Source organism: Girardinichthys multiradiatus, chromosome 11, assembly GCF_021462225.1.
Source record: "Girardinichthys multiradiatus isolate DD_20200921_A chromosome 11, DD_fGirMul_XY1, whole genome shotgun sequence".
In the NCBI taxonomy this organism is placed as follows: Eukaryota; Metazoa; Chordata; class Actinopteri; order Cyprinodontiformes; family Goodeidae; genus Girardinichthys; species Girardinichthys multiradiatus.
The window spans coordinates 19,401,715-19,426,461 of NC_061804.1; the positions used below are offsets into that span (position 1 = coordinate 19,401,715).

The 24,747-nt window shown below is 39.3% G+C and overlaps 1 protein-coding gene across 2 annotated transcripts; it reads right to left on the reverse strand.

The window, feature by feature from the left end:
• Positions 1 to 92: 92 nt before the first annotated feature.
• LOC124875968 (LIM domain kinase 1-like) lies at positions 93 to 21,540 on the reverse strand. 2 transcript variants are annotated; one of them, XM_047378414.1, is made up of 15 exons: positions 21,253 to 21,540; positions 18,009 to 18,147; positions 15,820 to 15,929; positions 8,137 to 8,307; positions 6,446 to 6,551; positions 6,079 to 6,347; positions 5,816 to 6,005; positions 5,640 to 5,726; positions 5,371 to 5,502; positions 5,218 to 5,277; positions 4,302 to 4,367; positions 3,865 to 4,051; positions 3,682 to 3,737; positions 1,256 to 1,413; positions 93 to 965 (listed from the first exon to the last, which is right to left on the reverse strand). In XM_047378414.1, exons 1-15 carry the CDS (start codon positions 21,294 to 21,296, stop codon positions 503 to 505), a joined length of 2,238 nt encoding a protein of 745 aa, XP_047234370.1. In that variant the 5' UTR covers positions 21,297 to 21,540; the 3' UTR covers positions 93 to 502. The 2 variants fall into 2 exon arrangements, with proteins under 2 accessions (XP_047234370.1, XP_047234371.1); XM_047378415.1 differs by lacking the exons at positions 15,820 to 15,929; positions 18,009 to 18,147; positions 21,253 to 21,540 and adding an exon at positions 14,410 to 14,573.
• Between the last annotated feature and the right edge of the window lie 3,207 nt (positions 21,541 to 24,747).

Below are 24,747 nucleotides of genomic sequence, written 5' to 3' on the forward strand. Positions count from 1 at the left end.
TCCTCCCGGTGGGACGTGCCTGGAACACCTCCCGAGGAAGGCGTCCAGGAGGCATCCGGTATAGATGCCCGAGCCACCTCAACTGGCTCCTCTCAATGTGGAGGAGCAGCGGCTCTACTCCGAGCTCCTCCCGGATGGCCGAGCTCCTCACCCTATCTCTAAGGGAGTGCCCGGCCACCCTACGGAGGAAGCTCATTTCAGCCGCTTGTATCCGTGATATTGAATAAATTCCTCCTGCGTTGGGCTTCAGCTACAGCTACTTAAATACTGGTTTATGGGCTAATATGGGAAAAATGCAATATTCAAAGCAATTAATATCAAGCTGCATATCTTCTCAAAGAAATTTTGCATAAATCTGCAGTTGCACCTTTTGTGCCTCTGCCAGTTTTGAAGTAATAGTCATCAGGTAGGTTTCAGAAATACGTTTCTATTTTTTGACGAGGTACCAATGTCCTCAAAAAATGTGTTTATTCCACAACTCTGAACTTATTTTGACAAAGCTTCAGAGAAACGAGCTGTCCTCTGTAGATCGTTCCCACAGCACTCTACAAGTTCTTCTAACCCTGTTTGTGCGACCTAACAGTGAGGGCTCATGCTGGGATTTTGCTTGTTCTTTAATATTACCATCCTCATAAGACTCACACTCACTGTTCCCTGAGTCTGAGTTTATAGAGTCACAGCAGGACTGGTCGGTGTGTTGTGATTTAGTCCTCACATTGTGGCCATGTGCATCTGTGTGGCTGTTTGCTTCGTCTGAACAAAGTTTAGGGCTCAGATTTCCTCTACGTGTCTCTGAAACAGTTTGTTTACACGAAACCGGAGTTTCATCCTGGTTTGGAGCCTGGTTTTGGTGATTTTTCCAGAAGGCGCGACAGAGTTGCTCCAACTCAGAAAGCAAAGGCAGGCTGATGTCCAGGTTCATTAGCAGGTTGTCCAGCCACTCCTCTAGCTTTGAAAAAGAGGGTCTGAAAGGAAAAGACATTCATTTTTTAGAACTGTGGATGTTTTATCCCATGTTATATGTACGACTATGGTTGGCTATTTTGCACTAAAAAAGATGCACAAATCAGAATTTTGTGACTTTTTTCCCTTTTCTTTAATTTCTCTTTCAGGACTATTATTAGAAGAGCAGTCCTTCACTGCCTGACAGAAGTGTAGACATGCCCTAAAAATAGTTTTCATTTTAAATAGCTTCTAGCAATATCTGTGCTTCCTTTCACTTCACATTTAAACAAATATTGTTGCACAGTCTTACCGTTTATCAGCATCCATGTCACAGCAGAGGACAGCTAATGGCAGGAAGGTAGATGGGCACCGTGGAGGGTGAAACTGCTGCAGGAAACTTTCTACGTTTAGTCCAAAGTCATTGGTCCGGGGAAGGTAATCAGGATCAGCACTCACTCTGCCAATAATCTGATGACACAAAGAGGAATCCTTGTGTTATTAATACAAGTACATCTCTCATAAATAACATTATAGAAAGTCAATTTATTTCAGTAATTCTGCTCAAATAGTGCAACCTATATTCATTACACTCAGTGATATTCCAAGCATTTAATTTAGTTAACTTTAAATCGTTTTGGGTAGTAAAAAACCCAATATTCAGTTTTTAAGAAAATTCTAAAACTACATAAAATCAATGAAAATATTACATAAACACAGACGTGTTTGAGTGCCGTGTTGCTGAAAAGCGCTATATAAATAAACTTGACTTGACTTGACATGGCTCCCCAAATTGTCACTGACTGGAAACGTCACACCAGACATCTAGAAACTTAAACTTTGCGTGTCTCCAATCTTCCTCCAGACTCTGGGACCTTGGGTTTCAAATGAAAAGCTGCCTTTACTTCTCACATTCTTCTTTACTGTCATTTTAAAAATAAGGCCTTTTACTATTGGGCAACAGTCCAGTAATTTTTCTCTTTTTCCCAGATAAGATCCTTCTAATGTTTTCTATGGTTTGCAATGGACTTAGCACACGAAATGTGACAGTTGTAGGCCATATCCTGAATATGTTTGTCTCTGGTAGCTCTTGAAGCACTGACTCCAGCTGCAGTTCACACCTTGTGAATCTCCACTAAACTCTCGAATAGGCTTTGCTTCACAATCATCTTAAGGCTGTGATTATCACCCTTTGTATAACTATACTTTCTCCTTCCACTCAACTTTCCATGTATATACTTGGATACAGCTCTCTGATTGCCATCTTATTTAGCGTTGACCTTTTGAGGCTTAACCTCTGTGTGCAGTATATCGGTGGCTGTATACTGGACAACTGTTCAGAAAGGAGCGTTCCCCAATATTGTGTGGGACATAACATTTCTGTATTAAAAATAATTGTTCTATTGTCAGTCAGTCATCTTCTATACCGCTTATTCCATAGTGGGTCACGGGGAAGCTGATGCCTATCTCCAGCAGCCTATGGGCGAGAAGCGGGGTACACCCTGGACAGGTCGCCAGTCCATTGCAGGGCAACACACAAACAACCAAGCACACACTCATTCACGCATTCACGCAATTTAGAGAGACCAATTAACCTAACAGTCATGTTTTTGGACTGTGGGAGGAAGCCGGAGTACCCGGTGAGAACCCACGCATGCACGGGGAGAACATGCAAACTCCATGCAGAAAGACCCCAATCTGGGAGTCAGACCCAGGCAACAGTACTACCAACTGCGCCATCGTGCAGCCCATTTTTCTACTGCTCTTATGTAATATTCAAATGTAACATAATTCTATGTATTCATTAGCTGTTAAACTTAATCATCAAAATGAACCAAAATGTACCTTTGATATACATCACTCTGTGTAATGAATACATGTATGAGTTTCACTTAATGTTTAAAGTTAAATTAATTTCTTTTAAAAATGACATTTTGTTTTTACTAGTACCTGGTTATAAGACTTTACTACCACAAGGTGGCGGTATTTCACCAATTTGTTTGGCAGCTGCCTTTAAACAGGTTGGAGTCTAAGGCTACTTTCACACAGCAGGCATATTATCCGCCTTTCAATGCAAGTCTGAACGGCCCAATTCAGAATTTTTACGCCTCCAAAAAAAATCCAAATTGCGCCACTTTCATATGTAGTACTAAATCGGATACGTATCCAATAGTTTTCAAAGCATCCGCAGTCTGAACAGTCTTGTCGCATTTTATGCAACTTTTATGTCCAGTTCCAACTACCAATCCACACAGACCTCTCCAGAAGTAGAAGTTACTGCTCCACAAAAGGTTATTGTTAACAGTTGTGCTCTCTTTTTACTTTATTCATCTTGTTATAATGTGGTCATAATATTATCAGCTCCTATTTGCTCAGCAATTTAACACAGTAACAGTGTGTTCAGACTGAAGTCTGATGGCGCCCGCAATTGAAGAATGTGAATAACTATGCAAAAAAAAAAATCGGCTTTGAGCAAAAAATCGGAAATTAGCATCAAGACCTGCTTTGTGAACGTAACCTAAGACCCTTTACCTGTTAAACTGCTGCATTTTGAACTTAGGTGTTATTGGAAAACTAATTTAAATAAATACGAGTTAAAATAATATATTTTTTAATTCTGTTCCTATAGTGAAGTTAAAGAATGGCAGTGTGTCTGTCATTATTTATCAGTTATACAATGTCTTTTGTGTTAATATCAGTTGGCTACTATAAATGCCTGGTCTTGCTAAAAGTTCTTACCTCACAAGTCATAATCCCGAAGGAAAATATGTCCACACGTTCATCATAGGTTTTTCCTAAGGGTCAACGAGGAAGATGTAATGAGCAGCACTGTTTTTGTTCCAGTCTACACCATAAAGGTCCATCAAACATTATTTGGTTTCCCCCTGTTGTAAGTAAGATCATTAATACTTCGACACTCACCGTGGATCATCTCAGGGGCCATCCAGTAGGGGTTCCCTACCACAGTGTACCGTTTTCTCCGGTCAGTTTTGCGCAGCTCTGACAGCGGCCCCTTCACACTCCGCTCGAGAGAGGACGTTCTGCTCTGATTCCTTTCATCCATTACCAGCCTAGCAAGTCCAAAATCTGCTACCACTACAGACTGGTTCTAAAGTAAAGAGAAATTAAAGGCTTTAAGATGTTTACTGAAAGAGGTGGCTATGCTTTTTTTTGTTTGCTTACATTCTACTAAGGAAACAAAAATAAATGTTAAAATAAAACAGTAATTGAACTTGATGCATTTGACTTTTTAGCAGTTTTCAGCAATAGTATCACAATCACACAATTTCTTGATATGGTTCAACTCTAAATGGTATTTGTGTTATTTTTTCATGTATTTAATGGAGCTCATTGCTCACCTGTCTGACCAGGCAGTTGTATGAGTTTAGATCTCTGTGGATTACGTTCGTGGAGTGTAGATATGCCTTTAAGGAGAAAGTTTTACAACATGATTCACCATTTTTAATGATACCTTGTAAACATTTATAATGCCTCAAAAAAGTAATTTTATCCCTTGTTCTTTTTCACATTTTGTCACTACAAACCTCAGTTTATTTTTTAGGAAGTTTATGCCAGAGACCAACACAAAATTGTTCACATTGTGAAGCGGGAAGAAAAAGATCCATGTTGTAATAAAGGTCTGAAAAGTCAGCTGTGTTTTTCGTATTCTGCCCCGCCAAGTCTTTACTTTGTAGAACCATCCTATACTTGGATTTATGTCTGGACTTTGACGAGGCTGTTCTAACACATGAGGATGCTTTGAAATGAACCTTTACTCTCTAGGTTTAGCTGTATAATTAGGCGTACTGTGTTCCGGTAAAATTAACCTTGGCACCAGTGTTTCTAGTATTTTGGAGCCTTTAATTGGTTTTTCTTGCAGTATAGCCCTGTATTTTGCTCCAGCCATCTTCCCATTAACTCTGTTCATCTTTCACCTCTGAGGCCTTCAAAGAACAGCTAGATTTATACTGAGGTTTAACTACACCCAGGTTGATTGTGTTGACTATTTAGGTTACTTCTGAAAGTAATTGGTTGCACCAGATTTTATTTCGTGGTTAACAGAATAAAGGGGACCGCATACATGTGCACACCATTTTTAATTGTACAAGATAAAAACCATGTATAATTTACCTTCTACTTCACAGTGATCTGCTACTTTACGTTGGTCCATCACATAAAATCCCCATAAACTACATTAAAGTTGGTTGGAAAAGTTCACAGGGAATGAATTCTTTAGGCACTGTAACCTTAAGAGGACTGATCAGAAGCACTTACCATCCCAGCTGCTATGTCTTTGGCATATCCAACTCTTAAATTCCAGGGAAAATTGTCATCCTACAACAACAACAAGGTCATGACCATCTTATTGTGTTTGTCGGTTCTGACAGCGATAATGTGGGATGTATTTATAATTAGTTTGAAACTCACCATTTTTGCAATAGTTTCTTTAAGAGTTCCTCCTTGGATGTATTCAGAGACAAAATGTATTCGTTTGTCCTTGTAAAACAATCCAATAAATTTGAGAACATTGGGATGTTCAAGGCAGCGCATCACCTTTACCTGTGCAGGGTTTGAGAGACGTTGTGACAAAGATAAATAATATTACATTCAGAGTGTAAATATTAGATTTGATATAGTTATTACAAATTCTTTTTTGCAGCTGCTTAGCAGCCTTTCCTTTTCTGATAATTACTTACTTCCTTTAAAAATGTCTTCTGTGTCTCTTCATCAAAACGTATTAACTCTTTCATCACCATCACCTCCCCTGTCTCTTGATGGGTGACCTTAACATAAAGCATTTATGATATGAAGCCTTTCTTTGAAATTGTTTTACAATAAAAGTCAGAAAATGTAAGGGGAGTAAAGACAGTACCTTCACTGCTCGGCCGAAGCAGCCCTTGCCTAACACCTCTCCATGAATGAGGTCTGATGGTCTGAAGATACGGTGTGTCCGTTCCCCAGGGTCGACTCGAAGAGACTCTGAGCGAACCATGTCTCTCTTTTGAGAAAGAAAAGACAATGATCCTGGAGATAGGGGACACTTGTCTATACTGTAACTTCGTCTGAAAAAGAAAAGACAACTTAGATAAAAGAAATAGAGGAGCAATTAAAAGACAGAGCACTGTCATCACTTACAGAATATGTCTAGTTCGCAACCCTGTGCTTCCTTGGAGTTGAGGCGGGGAGAGGCTCATCGGTTGTTCTTGTCGTTCTTCTGGTGTACTTGGCTCTTCTTCCAGACTTGGCAGATTATGGACTGAAAGAAGTTTATCGTGGACACAAGAGTCAGGACAGCTTATGTTAGTTGGGGGACTGTCTGATTGAAAAGGGTCATGAGGAGACTGTGGATTGTGCTCAATGATGAGTTGAAGTGGTCTGCTTGTGTCCTGGATCACATGGTTTATCTAAAGAAAAGAAAATCAGTTTAGGTTTGTTGGCAGAGTTATGTTTTTTAGAGCTTTATTAAACAGTGATAATATAGGCATTGTTATGATCATGGTACCTCATCCAGGGAAATGTTGCAGACCGGGATGCCATTGACCTCCAAAACCCGATCACCAGCTTGGACAGAGGACAGTAGATCAGGACTGAGGACACCTGGGTCTAAACTGAAGCAGAATTGTAATTAATGAATGGCTATGCAGTGGTTGATAGGACTATTTAATTAGATTCATGTATTGAAACTCTTACTTATGCTTACAAATATTTTCTAAAAACTTTTATTTTTCTTACCAGTCTCAAATATATAAAAAATCAATCTGACCCCTTCTTCTGAGATTTGTGTATTAAAAAAAGGACCACAATACTGACCATAACTTAAAATTTAATGACTACATTGAAATTATTGCTAATATATTCCAGCATTAAACATTTAGTAATCACGCCATTGAACAATAGAGTAAAACAAGCAAGTGAAACAAAAACTAAACATTTACAAATAAATATGAAACATTACTTAAAGAGAAATACTGAAAAGAACAGAGAATGAACATTCGGAGTATCGTCAACATTTACAAGTTCTTAGCCACTCTAAAGTTTCATTACAGTCTCTCCCTCTGAAATTTAAACGCAAGGTTTAGAGGGAAAAAGAAGATTGAACTCCAAGAGAGCCACCTTTGCTCTGTCAAATTGATCATTACTTAATGTCAAATTAAAACTGTTAAGTGGACTCCTTACTTTAGTCCAAAACTACTTCAGTTGCAATTCCCACAGCAGATGCTGCTGGCAAGAAATTTCTCAACACACAACTGTTGTGGGGAGGTCATCTTCAGACTGGTCAGCTGGTGATCTTCTGACCTTGGCCACTGAATGTCTTGATGGGTACCTCACTTGGAACTGAATTGTTAACCATACAAAAAGCCTTGCCATAATTGAAAACCAGATCTGCAGGTCAGTTATTCCCAAATAGAAGTGATGGTGCTAAATTTGTCGCTGTCTTGTCTTTCCCTCACCCCCTGGCTCTGAGAGAGAATGAGGGACTCAGAGCTCATGTGACTGGCACTCCCTTGATCGATTAAATAATCAGGTCTTGATCAACCCACAAGAGAAGAAGTTTGAAAAGTGTTTCCCATGTTGCATTGGACATCTATTAAGAGAAATGGGTTCTGCTACTTTTACAAACTTTGATGTTTAAACTTTCAGGTGGAGACAAATCTGAAACATTAGATAACGTAAGGTAAGGTAAGTTTATTTATATAGCGCTTTTCAGTAACGAGACACTCAAAGCGCTGTATACCAGCTTCTTATTGTTCCAAGTCTAAAAATAAAATTTTAAGAAGAGAAAAGACAATTTTGCCTTCACAGGCCCGTTTTAATTCGTTATTTAAAGTTATAACTAATTAGGAATCAAATAAGGAGGATTTCAAAGCTTACTGAGTTCTACACCAGCAGAGTAGGATTATTTACTTCAAGAATTACATTGACTTGTATTCACAGGTGTTCACACAACAGTTTTTAATGTTAACAACTTCTGGCACATAAACATTACACAGTTTAACAATCTTAGAAGCATAATCTGCAGGATGAAATAATAATTTAGATCAAACTGCTGCAATTGTTGAAAAAAGTCAAAATAATTATTCCTTATAGTTTGCCAAAAGCCACGCAGGTGACAAATTAAACCACACAAGTAAATTTTGGACTCTAGAATACATTAATGCAGAATTATCTGATGTCTGAACTTTAGAGACTCACTCTGTAACAGTAATGAGAAGCTTTTTGTCTTGGCTTAAATCAGCAGATATTGTCAGGCCTCGTCGTCCAGCTGCAGTGGGAGGGACAAACACCAACGCCACCATGTGGGGTCTCTGTGTAAGAGATGTTGATCTCACAGCTGGCACAACACCCTGACAAAAGCAGTGGCCGCTGAAGATATAGAAAAAAGTACATAACTTTAATATTCAAAATTGTATTGACTGCCTTTATTTATATATTTATACACAGTACAGACCAAAAGGTTGGACACACCTTCTCATTCAAAGAGTTTTCTTTATTTTCATGACTATGAATATTGTAGCTTCACACTGAAGGCATCAAAACTATGAATTAAAACATGTGGAATTATATACTGAACAAAAAAGTGTGAAACAACTGAAAATATGTCTTATATTCTAGGTTCTTCAAAGTAGCCACCTTTTGCTTTGATTATTGCTCCGCACACTCTTGCCATTCTGTTGATGAGCTTCAAGAGGTAGTCACCTGAAATGGTTTTCACTTCACAGGTGTGCCCTGTCAGATTTAATAAGTGGGATTTCAAGCCTTATAAATGGGGTTGGGACCATCAGTTGTGTTGTGCAGGAGGTGGATACAGTACACAGCTGATAGTCCTACTGAATAGACTGTTAGAATTTGTATTATGGCAAGAATAAAGTAGCTGAGTAAAGAAAAACGAGTGGCCATCATTACTTTAAGAAATGAAGGTCAGTCAGTCCGAACAATTGGGAAAACTTTGAAAGTGTCCCCAAGTGCAGTCGCAAAAACCATCAAGCGCTACAAAGAAACTGGCTCACATGAGGACCGCCCCAGCAAAGGAAGACCAAGAGTTACCTCTGCTGCAGACGATAAGTTCATCCGAGTCACCAGCCTCAGAAATCGCAGGTTAACAGCAGCTCAGATTAGAGAACAGGTCAATGCCACACAGAGCTCTAGCAGCAGACACATCTCTAGAACAACTGTTAAGAGGAGACTGTGAATCAGGCCTTCAAGGTAAAATAGCTGCTAGGAAACCACTGCTGAGGACAGGTAACAAGCAGAAGAGACTTGTTTGGGCTAAAGAACACAAGGAATGGACATTAGACCAGTGGAAATATGTGCTTTGGTCTGATGAGTCCAAGTTTGAGATCTTTGGTTCCAACCACCGTGTCTTTGTGCAGCGCAGAAGAGGTGAACTGATGGACTCTACATGCCTGGTTCCCACCGTGAAGCATGGAGGAGGAAGTGTGATGGTGTGGGGGTGCTTTGCTGGTGACAATGTTGGGGATTTATTCAAAATTGAAGACATACTGAACCAGCATGGCTACCACAGCATCTTGCAGCGGCATGCTATTCCATCCGGTTTGCATTTAGTTGGACCATCATTTATTTTTCAACAGGACAATGACCCCAAACACACCTCCAGGCTGTGTAAGGGCTATTTGTCCAAGAAGGAGAGTGATGGGGTGCTGCACCAGATGACCTGGCCTCCACAGTCACCGGACCTGAACCCAATCGAGATGGTTTGGGTTGAGCTGGACTGCAGAGTGAAGGCAAAAGGGCCAACAAGTGCTAAGCATCTCTGAGAACTCCTTCAAGACTGTTGGAAAACCATTTCAGGTGACTACTTCTTGAAGCTCATCAACAGAATGCCAAGAGTGTGTGGAGCAGTAATCAAAGCAAAAGGTGGCTACTTTGAAGAACCTAGAATATAAGACATATTTTCAGTTGTTTCACACTTTTTTGTTCAGTATATAATTCCACATGTTTTAATTCATAGTTTTGATGCCTTCAGTGTGAAGCTACAATATTCATAGTCATGAAAATAAAGAAAACTCTTTGAATGAGAAGGTGTGTCCAAACATTTGGTCTGTACTGTATATATATATATACAGTACAGACCAAACGTTTTAGATACACTTTCTCACTTAATGGGTCTCTTTATTTTCATGACTATTTACATTGTAGATTCTCACCAAAGGCAACAAAACTAAGTGAACACACATGAAATTATATAGGAAACAAAAAGTGTAAAATAATTCTAATCATTTTTACATGTCAGATTCTTCAAATTAGCCTCCCTTTGCTTTGATGACTGCTTTACTCTCTTCACGTTCTCTTGAAAGAACTTCCCAGAAGTTCTTTGAGAGACGGCCAAAGGTTAATATTTCAGTCATCACAGCATAGGGCGGCTACTTTAATATATAAACTTCTGTGTGCATAACATCATCCCAACCAGAACGGTGAGATGCTTCCCCAGTAACAAACCCTGAATCATCAGTGACCTAAAGGACCTGCTTAACAAGAAAACAAGAGCCTTCAGAGAGGGAGACAGGGAATTATTGAGGAGTATACAGAAACAACTTAAAGTCAAGATTATAGAGAGCAAGGAGGTGTACATGAAGTAGCTGGAGAGCAGGCTCCAGTGAAACAATATTAGAGATGTGTGGTCAGGGATGAAGAAGATCACAGGCTTCAAGCAGAAGGATGATCAGACCGATGGATGTCTGGACAGAGACAATGAACTAAACACATTCCTCGATAGGTTCAGTGCAGAAACAAGCTCAGCATCCTCCTCTCCTGCTCACAGCCAAACAGACATCCCACCCTCCTTTGACCCACAGCTTTCCTGCCACACCTCAAATGTTTTGTCTTCCACCTCAGCCATGGATCCCTCTGTTTCTACATGTTTGTCTTCAACCAGATCAGAAGATGCTGATGCTCCCTTTGACTCCCGCTTCCATCTGTGTGTCTCAAGAAGTCAGGCGAAGAGACTACTAGAAAGACTAAACCTGAATAAGGTCCAGATCGTGTCCATATTGTGTCAGCCCTAGAGTCCTGAAGGCCCCAGCAGAGCAGCTCTGTGGGATTCTGCAGCACCTCTTCAACCTTAGTCAACCAGAAGAAGGTTCCAGTGATGTGGAAGACCTCCTGTCTTGTTCCGGTACCAAAGAAAAGTCACCCATCAGTCGTTAATGACTATAAACCTGTTGCCCCGACATCCCACATCATGAGGATTACAAGGGATTATGATTATTTATAAAAAATTACAACTGAAAATCCTAATTCAGAAGAAATATATTGTCAAAAATCATTTCTTACGAATAGAGATCCGAGGCTCACAGCACTTAATAATTACAACTAGGTAAGGTAGGTAGGTAAGTTTATTTATATAGTGCTTTTCAGTAACGAGACACTCAAAGCGCTGTACATACAATTACAATACAATCATACAAAAATAAACACAGATACAGACACAGAAAAACAAATCAAATGATACCAGAATCCTTCTAAGAAATCTAAAAATCTATGAATGCTTCTGAAAAATCTAAAAATCTCTGGCCAGCATTACAATGATACAGATAACATTAATAATCCTTTGGGTTTTACTGGTAAGAGCTGGTTCTAAACCAATCTTTCTACAGAAGTAATTATATCATTAAGTCCTCTATGTAGGGGAAAGCATCTTGTGCTAAGCTTTTACTGGTACTGAAGTTGAACTAAGTAATAACAGTCCATTGTAGTCTAATTAAGAAAGCTGGGTCATTGGTATAAGAGCAACTAAAGTCCAAATTACTAATAATATTTGGTTTTCGCTAGTAATCCTTCTGATAAAACAAAAAATCAATGAAAAGTAATGAAATACTAATAATAATTGGCTTTTGCTGGTAATCCTTCTGAGAAATCTGAAAATCTATGAAAAGTAATGAAATCACACATTTAGGTAAAGTAAGATAGGAGGGAAAAACATCATATTTCAGACTCTATTCTTAGCAGAATAGAGTCTGAAATAGTACAAAAAACCTCAGCAAGGGTAAGCAACACACACATAAGTAAAGATTCAGCAAGGGTACGGTGGAATCTTGATGGTGCGAATGTAAGTCTGAGTGTGTTTGCAAGAATTAGACTGTCAACACTGATAGAAGCGCTGTTGTTCTTGAGAAGAAAGGTGGAAGTTTTAACAATCAGCTGCATAGTCCTATCAGCACACAGCTGGTAGGGGAGTGCTGGGGAAGAGCGTCGTGTTTATATAACATCCAGGAGATATTTTGTCGATAACCAGTTAGCAGAAGTTGCCAAGGCCACATCGGGGCGACAGATTTAGAAAAACAATAAATGTTGTGGTTCAGGCAGTTGTGAATTTCCAACTACCTTAAGAGTTTTACTGGTATGTCTCAATTGTGAATCCAAATAGCCAAATTTCTGGTACTTTCCATAGATCTGGAGCGTACAACTTCTCCAAGATTATATCCTTTAACCTCTGAGTCCAACCGCTGCCAAGCTGCAATTCTGTTCAAGAATCGTGTCCAGCTTGCGATTCTGCTCTCTTAACATTTCAATCTGAGTGTTGATCGCTCTACAGACTCCATCCAACATCGCAGGAAGCTTTGGAAAGCTTTGAACAGCCACCCACGTTTTGCGAATCACTCGATAAGCCAGGTGACCACCAACTCCAAAAAGCAGAAATCCTGTTATCAAAAGTCCAAATATGTACACATCTTCTACCTCGACCGACATCTTAGTTAGGCACACAATCTTCCACTGCTGCCAAGAATCCATTGTGTATCCAGAGAAGAACATTCCGCCTGGACAAGAGGGTCTCCTTTACCATGTCTTCCCATCGAAAAAAAATGTATCAATTACGTTGAGAGTCCACCTGACCAAATCCATAATTTACAAGTTTGGAGGATATGCAAAGCGAGGCTCTGAGAAAAATACAGACAAAAAGCAGAAGCAGGAATCAGCAGGGAGGGAGGGAGAGAGAGAAAACGTGTGTCTTCCACCGAGGGCAAGAGAAAGAACTTAGAAATTAGTTAACTATCATTAATAATTGACAATTATTAACCAAAAGCACGCTAAATGTCACGGTGTTATCAACCGTTTTACCAAATGGTGAGAAACACTAATCTTATTTTGACCGATAATCTGTTATGATTTGTGGTTGTTTGGGCTTCTGGTTATGCTTTGGTTTCATGCTTTTCTAGTTAGATTTCTATTTGTTTGTATCCTTGAAGTTCTGTTTTGCTCCTGTCACGTTGTGTTCTGTCGGTTAATTAACTTTATTCGGTTCACCTGCACCAAGCTAATCTGTCTCCTTGCTCCACCTGGTTCAAGCTCCATAAAAACACACCTGTTCAGTTACTCATCACGGAAACATTTTCAGATCATGCTGTTGTCCTGTTATTCACGCCAAGCCTGTCTTGCCAGCCTGCCCATGTCTGTTTTTGCCTGTCCGTTTTATTGTTTTGGTTCCTGCCTCCTCCTTTGAGTGAGTTTTTTGTTATTAAATCTTTTTTTACTTACTATCATGCAGCCTGCTAGTCTGCATTCTGGGTTCGTCCGTTGCTCAAGTCCTGACATAATCACTCTTACACAAATTAAACACATGCTGTCTCTTTATCTATGTGAAAATGTATCAAACTAATAGTCCCTTTTACAAACAACTAATCATGTTCAGCAACTTTCACCTAATTAAACATGCACAATTCTACAAAAAGGGGCACATGAATAATCAAAAATTAGGATGCATGCTGAGGGTACATGGAGATCAAACCAGCAATTTATGGACTGAGTGGGAATGGATCAAAGCTTCTGATTGGCTTGGAATGCGTAAAAAAAAACAATCAGTGGGAGGCAATAGGTTTCCTTCAGGAGTGGCTTAGCGCTGTACCTGCTAACAGAGCTACTCCAGTATACAGTCATAAAACCCCACAAGGCGAAAACTCCATGGAAAAACACAAAGGACCATAAACAATGGAACAATGGAGATGAACACAAGGCTCAGGTCATAGCCTCAGTCTGCTTTAAAAATCTACTTTAACTCCAGCTGAGACAGCGCTCAGTTGTTTAAAACATAGTAAACGCTCCGGCATCCAACTTTGCTGCACAGCCGTGCTTCAGAGTCCAAAATTATTAAACAGCCATCAGACGGTGCCGCATAACTTCAATAAAGCATTGCATGCAACATACAACTTAAAACACATTGGGTTAAATGAATGGCAGTTCTAAATCACCCTATGTATCCTACTTTATCCTGCCCAGGAAATTTCTACAGTATCAACAGAAAGGAACAATATTACTTGGTGTAGTCTTCTTTGGAGCAACAAGGAGAAGGAGGGGGCTTCGTTCGTCACGCATCCGTAACAAACTCAAGAATGGTCAACTTCTCCAACTTCGGCAAAAGGGGAAAAATGATGGACCATTGATAGTCAACTGGAGCACAACAAAAGAGGAAACCTTTGTCTCCTTTGGAAAACCTATGTGGGTTTTTCTTACTTGAGTTGCGTGCTACAGACACGTCTTCCATCGGTAAAGTAATTCTTCTGGGCTTCTTATCCCAGCAAGATTTGTAGCCCTGTCAAGCTTCTCGTGAGGTTGACCAGTGATGGAGAATGGAGTGAAAACACCCATGCAGGCTACTGATTCTCCAGGGATGTGCCACAGTTGCACATCCCTGGAGCCTTTCTCGGCTCCAGCGGAAATAGCGAAGTCAGTGCGATCTGCGAGGCCTGATAAAGCTCACCTCCTATGACATGAGAGCTGCCTGTTGAGCTGTGTAGTAGTTACGTTTGGCTCACAAAATGGACGATGACCCAACAAGGTCCTAGAGAGACTCCTGTTCGCCCACCTGAGTAAGCAAACCATAAACGATCAGGAGTCCCTTCAGTTTGCTTATCGTTGTGAAGTTGGAGTTGAAGATGCTATCATATACCTGCTATAACAAACCCACTGTCATCTGGACAAAGCCAGTAGCACTGTGAGGATCATGTTATTTGGTTCTCCAGTGCATTTAACACTTTTCAACCTGATTTGCTTTGTTAGAAACTCCAAAAGACTCAGGTGGAGGCCTCAACAATCTCCTGGATCAAAGACTACCTGACCAACAGTTTGTGAGACTGAAGGGTTGTGAGTCTAACCAGGTAGTTAGCAGCACAGGAGCACCAGAGGGCACTGTGCTCTCACCATTCCTTTTCACTCTGTACACCTCAAACTTCCAGTACAAGACAGACTCCTGTCATCTGTAGAAATACTCGGATGATTCTGCAGCCGTGGGGTGGATCAGAGATGGACAAGAAGCTGAGAACAGAGAGCTGGTGGGCCACTTTGTGGCATGTTGTGGAAACATTATGTCATCTTGAATGTGAATAAAACAAAGGAGAGGGTGGTAGATTTCAAGAGAAACAGGAATAAGTCAAACACTATTTCCAGCATGGAAGAAGAAGTGGAGGTGGTGGAGGAGTATAAATACATCGGTGAACCCTGAGAACCCTGAGCATCCTCTTAATGAGACTTTTGTACAACAACAGAGCGTCTTCAGTCAGAGGCTTCTTCAGATCTGCTGTAAGACAAACCGCTACAGGAGATCCTTCTTGCCCACAGCCATCAGCATTTACAACGGCTCTTTGAAAAAACCTGCATCTACAACAACATTTAATTTCAGCATTCAATTGAATTGAATCAAATTGAATTGAATTTAAGAAATCTAACATATAAAACGTATTTAAAGTTCCCTTACAACTTTTCATTTGCTACATAATTCCATATGTGTTCATTCACAGTTTTGATGCCTTCAGTGAGAATCCACATACAATGTAAATAGTCATAAATATGAAGAAAACCATTACATGAGAAGATGTGTCTAAAACCTTTGATAGTTTATAAATGTTTTCACTTTCATTTACTTACCAGTAAAGTCTAGAGCACTCAACTAACATGTAAGTGTCTCCATCTCCAATGACCATTTCACAGCTTATGCAGGTAAAACACTCAGGATGGTACTTTTGTTCTCCTGCAACCTGAAAAGATGACAAATAAATTTTGTCAGGGTACAACCACAAACATGTGAACTGTTTTTTTTTTTTTACAAATGAAAATTAAAAGAATTTACTATATATTTGTATTCAGCCTCATCTGATAACACAAAAAAAAAATCAGTTTTTGTTATTTTTTGGTGTCCTGTCATGGTGTTTCAGGCATACCTTATGGAGCAGATGGTTGTCTACATGTGCCAGGACAGCTTTGCTCTACAAAAAGGACACCTCAAGACAGTATCCTAATTGCGTGATTAACTTTATTAATTCTGGATTCAACCCAGCACCAAAGTTGGCATTTCAATAATTGTGTGTTGGTGTGTGTATGCGTGTGGGTAAGTGGGTGGCTCAGCATATGTGTAGAAATAAGTGTTTGTGTTGATTGGGTGTTTGATTATGAGTTTGTCAACTGCAATTGTACATTTGTAAGTGTGGTGAGAACGGTAGAAGGGCTGCAATCCACAGCACCTAAGAGACACAAAGGATGGCAGCAGTCCTAGGCAGCCAGACATAAAGCATCACCCCAGGTCAGCCATATGCCCAGCACAGTGTACTTGTAAGTATGTCGCCAGCAAGGCACAAGGGTGACAGCACCAGGGCAGAGAACCCAGGTCAGAGAACCACAGAGTGAGATGCAGGGTACCAAGCCCCCCTGACCTAGTCACACTGCCACCCCCAGTTGTGCAGGCCAATCCTGGGAACTGGCAACGCCAGCAACTCAGGGTCTGCACCAACCACCTGCAGCAAGACCACACCAACACAATCAACACAACACCAAGGCTGGCAGCCCCCTGCTGGACCACAGCCCTGTGGGGGACTATTTTTTTAATCCCAGCTCCCATCCCCTCCTTCTGAATTTCTGACCATTATCATCCACTCCTGTTTGTCACTCCTGCTCGCACCCACCACTTTAACTGATGCACTGTACAATTCAGTACTTGCATAAATGTTAAATAATTAAAAGATAACTGTTAATAAATAATCAAAAAATTTTAAATAATTAATAAATGCTTATGTGTTAATTTAAGCCTGTGGACAGACAGTACAGGTTTGGATTTCTAACCTACAGTGGTGCAGGCTTTAAAGGTGCACTAGATCTGGATTTGATAAAAACATTTTATTTCAAATAATAGATTTGGGGAAACACTTGAGACTTGAATTGGATAAAATGACTTGTGAACACCTCTTGTCAGATGAGACCAAAATTGAATTATTTTGCTTGCATGTAAAGATATTCCCTCTGTAAATGTGCAAAATGTACAAAAGCTATGATTGCAGTAAAATGAGGTATTACAAAATATTGAATCGTTGGGTCAAATATAATGCATGCCTAACTTTTCAAGTTTATATTTATAAAAGAAATACAGTAAAATCTGTACTAGTAACCTAGCTAAACACTGCTTTGCAAGGCAAAATGTCTTGTTTAAAGGAGACTTGTTTTTTTTTTCCAGGAATGATTTTGATTTTTTTTGTTTTTCCTGTAGAAATACATAGGATGTTTAGTTTAGTAGTTCCTTTAAATCTGTTTGGAAGAAAAGTGTTTACTTTTGTATCAAAAGGAAACCAACAGGACAGGAAGCCTGTGAAGGTATTAATAGTTGAAAGCATTCTGGTACGAGGTATGCAATGTGGTATATGTTCCTAAACTTTTCACAACCTAAAGTTTATTTTACATGATGCTTGTATACCTGAACAAGTGGTGGTTTAAGTAATCAATAAATTGTTTACTATAGCTCCATAGCTTTCAACCAGTTTTTCCTACAGGAGCGTGAAATCTTTTGGGTTCGGTGAACTGGACAGTAGACAAGCAACTTTTGCTTATAATAGCTGAGTTGGACCATTGTAAGTAATATTAATGTTTTTTAACTAAACAAAATAATTTAGAGGTCTTAAACTAGTCAGGAAATGTCTCTTTCCTCTTTTGTTGCCCAAAAGTCTAATAATCGAATCAGTTGTTCTTTATTAAGAACTAACGGTGAAATACAAGTGATAATCCTGGTTTTTGGCTGGTTGTATTACTAATCCAGGGAAAAACATTGGGATTAGCAGACATGACCAGTTTACCATAACAAGTCCTGTTGAAACAGTCTCCTTGCAGCCGTGGCAGTGCTCTCCAAAGCGAGACCAGTAATGCTTCTTACAGTAGAGTTGTCCTCCTCTTTCATAGTACCAGTGAGACAGGATGCACTCACAATCACAACACCTTTAGAAATGAGAAAAACAACAAACAAAGCAAGTGTTTAAGAAGGGTGTCTTAGTAAAAAATCACGAGCCTTATCATGAGACTTGTAAGGAAATTTGACCTGTTGGAGAATCAACTGCAGGATTACATGACCTGGTCAACAGAGACACACACAATAGTGTCTAGTTTCCTTTAAATCATACTATACTATTTCACTGATCCTTATTCAGTCGGCAGGTTTGGGCCTAAGCAGTGAGAAAGCAAACAACACTGAGAAACATTGCTTTAAAAACTGAAACTCATCCTGGCTTTCTGGCTTCAACAGACTGATAAAAAAGCTGTTTCCTTATCTCATTACAACCAGAATGGGAGGTGACTTCCTGAACTGAGCTGTAATCCATGTTTCCTCTCTTCCAGCTTTAACGATAAATGGCAGACGGTTTCTATAATAAAGAATGTGAAGGTCTATTCTTCAGAAGAAGGGGAGGAAGGAATCAGCCTCCTTCAGTGTCCTTTTAAACAGGAAAATGCATTTTCGATGATCAGATATACGATTTTGTTTATTTTTTTGACTAAAAAAGAAATACAGTGCTGTGAAAACTATGCTCGTTTACATATTCAATCTGTTTTTGATTTTTGTAACAAACATAAAACAAAATTTGAATATCAGGCACAGACAACATGAGTAAATACAAAGAGCAGTTGTCATGGGATATTTTCATTTATTAAGGCAACCCACTACCCAAACCAACCTGGCTCAATGTGAAAATACAATTGCTTCCACTTGTTAAACCACAAATTAACTCTATCTAGATTTGTTTTGGTTCAGCTTCTCTAGACATGGTTACTGACAGACCTGTAGAATTAATTGGGACCTGTCTGACAACATGATGTAGGCTAGAATATAAAAAAAAAAACAACACATAATGCCCAGATCTAAAGAAATTCATCAGCAGATGAGAAGCAAAGTCATTGACATCTCTCAGTCTTCTAGGGGATTTACATACAGTTCTAAGCCTTTGAGACTCCAGGGAACTGCAGTGAGAGGCATTATACAAAAATGGTCAGACATAGAACAGTTGCCTTTCTCAGGCGGGTGCCGGTACATCAACAATTTACCCAGGAGGTTGCACAACAACCAAGGACAACATGACCTTCAACAGCCTCAGTTAAGATCAATGTTTATGATTCAACAATAAGAAAGAGAATGGACAAAAATGGCATGTATGGGAGAGATCAAAAACCACTGATTGAGTACAAAACCAACTAAACATTTTTTAAAAATTGCAGGTAGATATGATGCTGGTAGTGGGGTCTGGGGCTGCTTTGCTACTTCAGGACCTGGACAAATTGCCATGATTGATGGAACCATGAATTCTTCTCTCTACCCCAACGTTCTGAAGGAGAATGTCTGACGATCAGTTTTTCACTTTACGTCAAAGCTCCCTTTGGTCAGAAGGACAGTGATCCAAAGCACAGCAAAGTCCACCCCCGAATCCCTCAGAAACAACAAAATGAAGTTTTTGTCTCTAGTTGAAGTCCTGACCTAACTTTGATAGAGATAGTGTAGCATGATCTCAACAGGCTGTTCATGCTTGAAAACGCTCCATTGTGGCTGAATTAAAACGATTCTGCCAGGAACAGTGGGCCAAAATGACTCCACAGAGATGTAAAAGATTAATTGTCAATTGAGCAAAATTCTAGTTGGAAGCATCAAGGATGATTCGAGGTGCAGTTACATTTTCCTAAAGGGTTAGATTGGTTTGGATAGCTTTGTCCTTGAATAAATGACATCATTATATGAACACTGCTTTTTTATATTTACTCAGTATATTCTTATTTGATATTAAAATTTGTTTGTTGATTCTGAAACATTTACACCAGAAGGACAGCGTATGTTAGATGTGTTAGAGATAAAGCCAGACTGAGACGGTTTGGACATGTAATGAGGAGGGATAGTGAGTACATTGGTAGAAGGATGCTGACCTTGGAACTGCCGGGCAGGAGGCCTGTATATTTGTGCTGGTAAGTTTGGTAAGAACATCTTGTACTTTTTAAAACTTACGAGTCATCGTTGAGAAGTTTGTTGCAACTAAAATGTTCTCCTTTTTTAATTTAATCTAGAGAACATGTTGAAATCATGATACATTTGACATATTTGTGGCATTAAGTTTAAATACCTGCCAGAATCAAAGGAAGCCCATCTGTACTTTATTAGACCAGAAATTAATTCATCCCTATGGAAATAATAAAGTAGTAAAAGCTTGACAAAGCTTGACTTTTTTGTCCTTTTGTTGTTGTTTTTATCACTCTTCCAACAGATGGAAACCTTCCACCCGCACATCTGCACTTCCTCTTGAACATCTGGTTGGGAGAAAACTCTGGAATCAGTCCAGGGATATTTCCTAAGACTTCATCCTCTTAGCTTTTTGCCTTCACTCTTCTGCTCGTATTTGTCTGATTCACCACCTATTGACTTACTGCCTTATGTTTGAACTCCTATCTTGAGCCTTTCTGAGCCATTCTCTCTATTCCTGTTTCAATATGCGGCATCTGTTAAACAGTAAATAAAGGTTAATGATGTCAGGACTTTAGCATAGGTCAGATGTTAAGAGTTTAGGTGACGTATTCTGGTTAGCTTCCTCTTAGTTTTGTCTGTGCCAACTCACTTCACTTCCTTAAATAATAAGATTTATATATAAAACACATGGTAACAGCCTTTTTATTTTATTTTTTTGTGGCTTTTTTTAATTCAAGACGTATTGGTTGTTAAATAAATATAAACATCCTGGTTATTAGGGACTGGCTGATCTCAAGAAGAATGTTTGTGAAGATGTAAAACGGAGTTTTTGTATTGGAAGGAGAGGAGCATTCACTACTTGTTAAGCATCCCGTTTTCATGGTTTTGTAAACTACTCACATGTAAAGTTGATGTGTAAGCACAAGCAATATTAAAGCCTGTTTTACTTGTGCTGTTGGTCTTGACAGAGTTCAGTTTGAGGAAGTATACACGTAGAAGTTTAACAGCACTTGCATTTTTCCTCTCGTTCTCTCATTCTTTTTCACATATTTCTGTCCTCCTCAGTTGCATTTTCATGTTTTATCATTTTAAAAAAAAGTGCTTACCGTGCTTTCATTCCTCTCCGAAACCTTTGATCCCGTCGTGACATTCTGTGCTGCCAAATGACTGATACACAGCAGTCACACGCAACCCACCCAGTTGAGCAAGAGGTTTGTTCGCAGCATGCGTTGCTGAGCGAATCAGACCCTAACTTTGCCGTGACAGTAGCAGGCGTTGCCCTTTATCTTTCTGCTGCCTTTCTCCATGTGTTTAAAGGCTTCCTGTGCATATGTTCTCTTCTCTGTGAGCGGTTTGTTCTTGGTGTGAGAAAAAAAGCCTGACCTTCTGACATCAGCTGGCTGCTAGAAAAAAAGGCCTATCCTAGTCATAGAAGCTTCACACCACCCTCCCCTTCCTGTTCCTTCCAGTATGTAGACCTCTGCAAGATACAGTTACACCAATCTGCAGAGTCTTCCAAATGTAGTAGAGCTAAATTCAGTCTAAAATCTGATCCCCTGATGAGTGTTTATTGAATTGGAGTGTGTGTGTATGTGTATGTGTTTTTCACAAGAGTGGTGTGTGAGAGCTTGCGAGTCTGTGTTTTAAAATCAGGCTTGTTCCCATTAGCGCAGGCATAATCCCTTTATGAATGCTCCAATTACTGCACTGTCAAGATCCCACAGTAAAGCACTCCATTCATCACACACAACAAACAAAGAGGGAGAATTAGACAATGAACAAGAACATGGAGCAGCCCAGAATCAGTAGAACAGCACAGCTGATTCTGTTTGTGGTAAAGTTTATCAAAGTATTCATGTAAATGTGATGAGAGTATTAATATAAGTAGATGGCACAACATTAGTTTTCCAGTAGGGTGTTTGTTATTATTTTATTTTATTTTGAGATAAGTTTGTCCTGTTTTGCCTCAAAATTCATACAAAACATGAGTTACAAAGTAGGGACCCACATGTTCAGTGGAAACATGCTTTCATTCAGTTTAGGTAACAACAATGAATTCAAACTAAAAAAAAATAGATGCAAGATGTATATGTGCTGGAAGGTGTGCTTTAGAGCTCACAAGGAGGTTTCTGAAGTCTTAAACCATAACACTGAGCAGTAATTAACGAAAGTAACATAAATAAATGCATGATATGTATATATCTACATATATCTATATATACAGGGGTTGGACAATGAAACTGAAATACCTGTGATTTTAGTGTGGGAGGTTTCATGGCTAAATTGGACCAGCCCGGTAGCCAGTCTTCATTGATTGCACATTGCACCAGTAAGAGCAGAGTGTGAAGGTTCAATTAGCAGGGTAAGAGCACAGTTTTGCTCAAAATATTGAAATGCACAAAACATTATGGGTGACATACCAGAGTTCAAAAGAGGACAAATTGTTGGTGCACGTCTTGCTGGCGCATCTGTGACCAAGACAGCAAGTCTTTGTGATGTATCAAGAGCCACGGTATCCAGGGTAATGTCAGCATACCACCAAGAAGGACGAACCACATCCAACAGGATTAACTGTGGATGCAAGAGGAAGCTGTCTGAAAGGGATGTTCGGGTGCTAACCTGGATTGTATCCAAAAAACATAAAACCACGGCTGCCCAAATCACAGCAGAATTAAATGTGCACCTCAACTCTCCTGTTTCCACCAGAACTGTCTGTCAGGAGCTCCACAGGGTCAATATACACGGCCGGGCTGCTATAGCCAAACCATTGGTCACTCAAGCCAATGCCAAACGTCGGTTTCAATGGTGCAAGGAGCGCAAATCTTGGCCCTCATTAAAATGCTTATACATTTTAACCCTTTTATTAACCCTGGTATTTTAAAGGTGTGTGTTTGATTCTGGTGCTAATCTATCACTTTCTTTGTTAGCTTTAACTTCTAACAGCTAAGAACACATGCTTGCATACTTAGGCCCATTTCTCCAGAAAGATTTGGTTCTTTTCCAAAATACCTCCTTAAATACTTGACCATTTCCTTAATAATATTTCTTTAAATATTATTTTAATAAATAAAGGCAGCTAATGAGACACCGTTGATAATTAGTCATCCAGAAGGTTGGTTTTATTCAGCAGATCATTCTTTAAAACATTATTTTATTAAAATGATATTTTATCTGATCTTGCATTGTGATTGGTTGTCTAAAGGTATGCTGATTATTGCCTAAATTGGTTTCAAGACTAACTTAACTTCACTTCCAGATTCTTCAAGATAATCCTTGGTTCTCAAACATAAACATTGCATGGTAATGTTGCATCACTCTTTTGGTCATAATTTCCAACCATCTTTAATCAACTTGTTTATATTGTACATAGCCCATTAGTCTTCGTTATTCTTTAATTCTGCTTGGTAGTTAAGTTGGATTGTTTTAGCTTAGTAAAGAGTTTGTTGATTGAAATATGTTTGACTTTGAGTTGACTTATTTTTGTTAATAAATTCTTGTATTTTAAGAAATTGTGTGAATTCGTTCTATGTGTGTGCAGAGTTGTGCTGTTTAATAATGTCAGAGCTTGGCTCACCCTTTTGATGTTGTCCTATTACCACAGCCTTACTGGGTTGGTATTCACAGGACAACCCTTAACAGACCAAAATATTATTTGATAAAATATAAAAATATTAATATTAAATATTAAATAATATTTTCAGATTCATAGTACACTGAGTAAATCAGTCTCATCTATTTATTTCAGTAATCATCCTGCCAACAATATATACCTCCTGATTCCCTTAGTCCAATGTCAGATCCTCTTGTTATCCACCTTATTGTTCTTTGGTTATCCCATGTAGGGGTTTTCCCTTTGTCGTCATCTGCAGCTCTGTAAGTCTGGCTTTCTTACTTCATTATCCACTTCAGCGTGATTTTGTCTTCCTCCTGCCTATGTTTGGGTCCTCCATAACAACTTTTTACAAGGACACATAAAGGGTTAATTGTGTTACTGCAGAATACAATCATGTGAAACATGCTGAGAGTTGCTTTATGAGTAACAAAACATTGCCAATGCCAAGTGTGGGATGCTCTGCCCGGGGAGATTTATGCCATTTTTTATCTTGAAGAGCGTCTGGTGCACTTCATTGGATATCCCAACAACTTGTACACATATAGGAGAGAGCCCATAAGAGTCCTGCCATGAGGAGGCTTTGTAAAGAGACCTAAACTTTTGATGTTTTTTTTATTAGTAAAAACAACAATGCTACTTCTTCTTTATTACTACTAATGCTTTGTTGCTGACAGGTGTTTTTTTTTTTTTGTTTACCCCTGGGATCACCTCATTTGCATTTGCACCCCCACAGAAACCACACCCTTGAATAACAAATTTTACTCCATCCTTGGCATGTAATGAGTAAACTTGAAAATACTTTTCTGCCGCCGCTTCTCTGTTGGTTTTTTAGGCCTTCTGTTTCATAAAAGTTCACCACAGATACATATGAGAAAAACACATCTGTGTCTGTGTGACGTCCTCTTCCTCAACTCGACTGATCTTTTTTTTATTAATGTACAACAAACTGAATTTATGTGGCTGGGATGAAAAAACAGGGTATCAGAAC

What these genes read in the sequence shown, in the direction of transcription:
- LOC124875968 (XM_047378414.1), bottom strand. Translation starts at nt 21,296, where the DNA reads ATGTCACGACGGGATCAAAGGTTTCGGAGAGGAATGAAAGCACG. An exon ending in TTGCGAACTAGACATATTCT is followed by an intron (nt 6,006 to 6,078) that starts GTAAGTGATGAC and finishes TTTCTTTTTCAG; the next exon opens with ACGAAGTTACAGTATAGACA. An exon ending in ACAACTGCCTGGTCAGACAG is followed by an intron (nt 4,052 to 4,301) that starts GTGAGCAATGAG and finishes TCTTTACTTTAG; the next exon opens with AACCAGTCTGTAGTGGTAGC.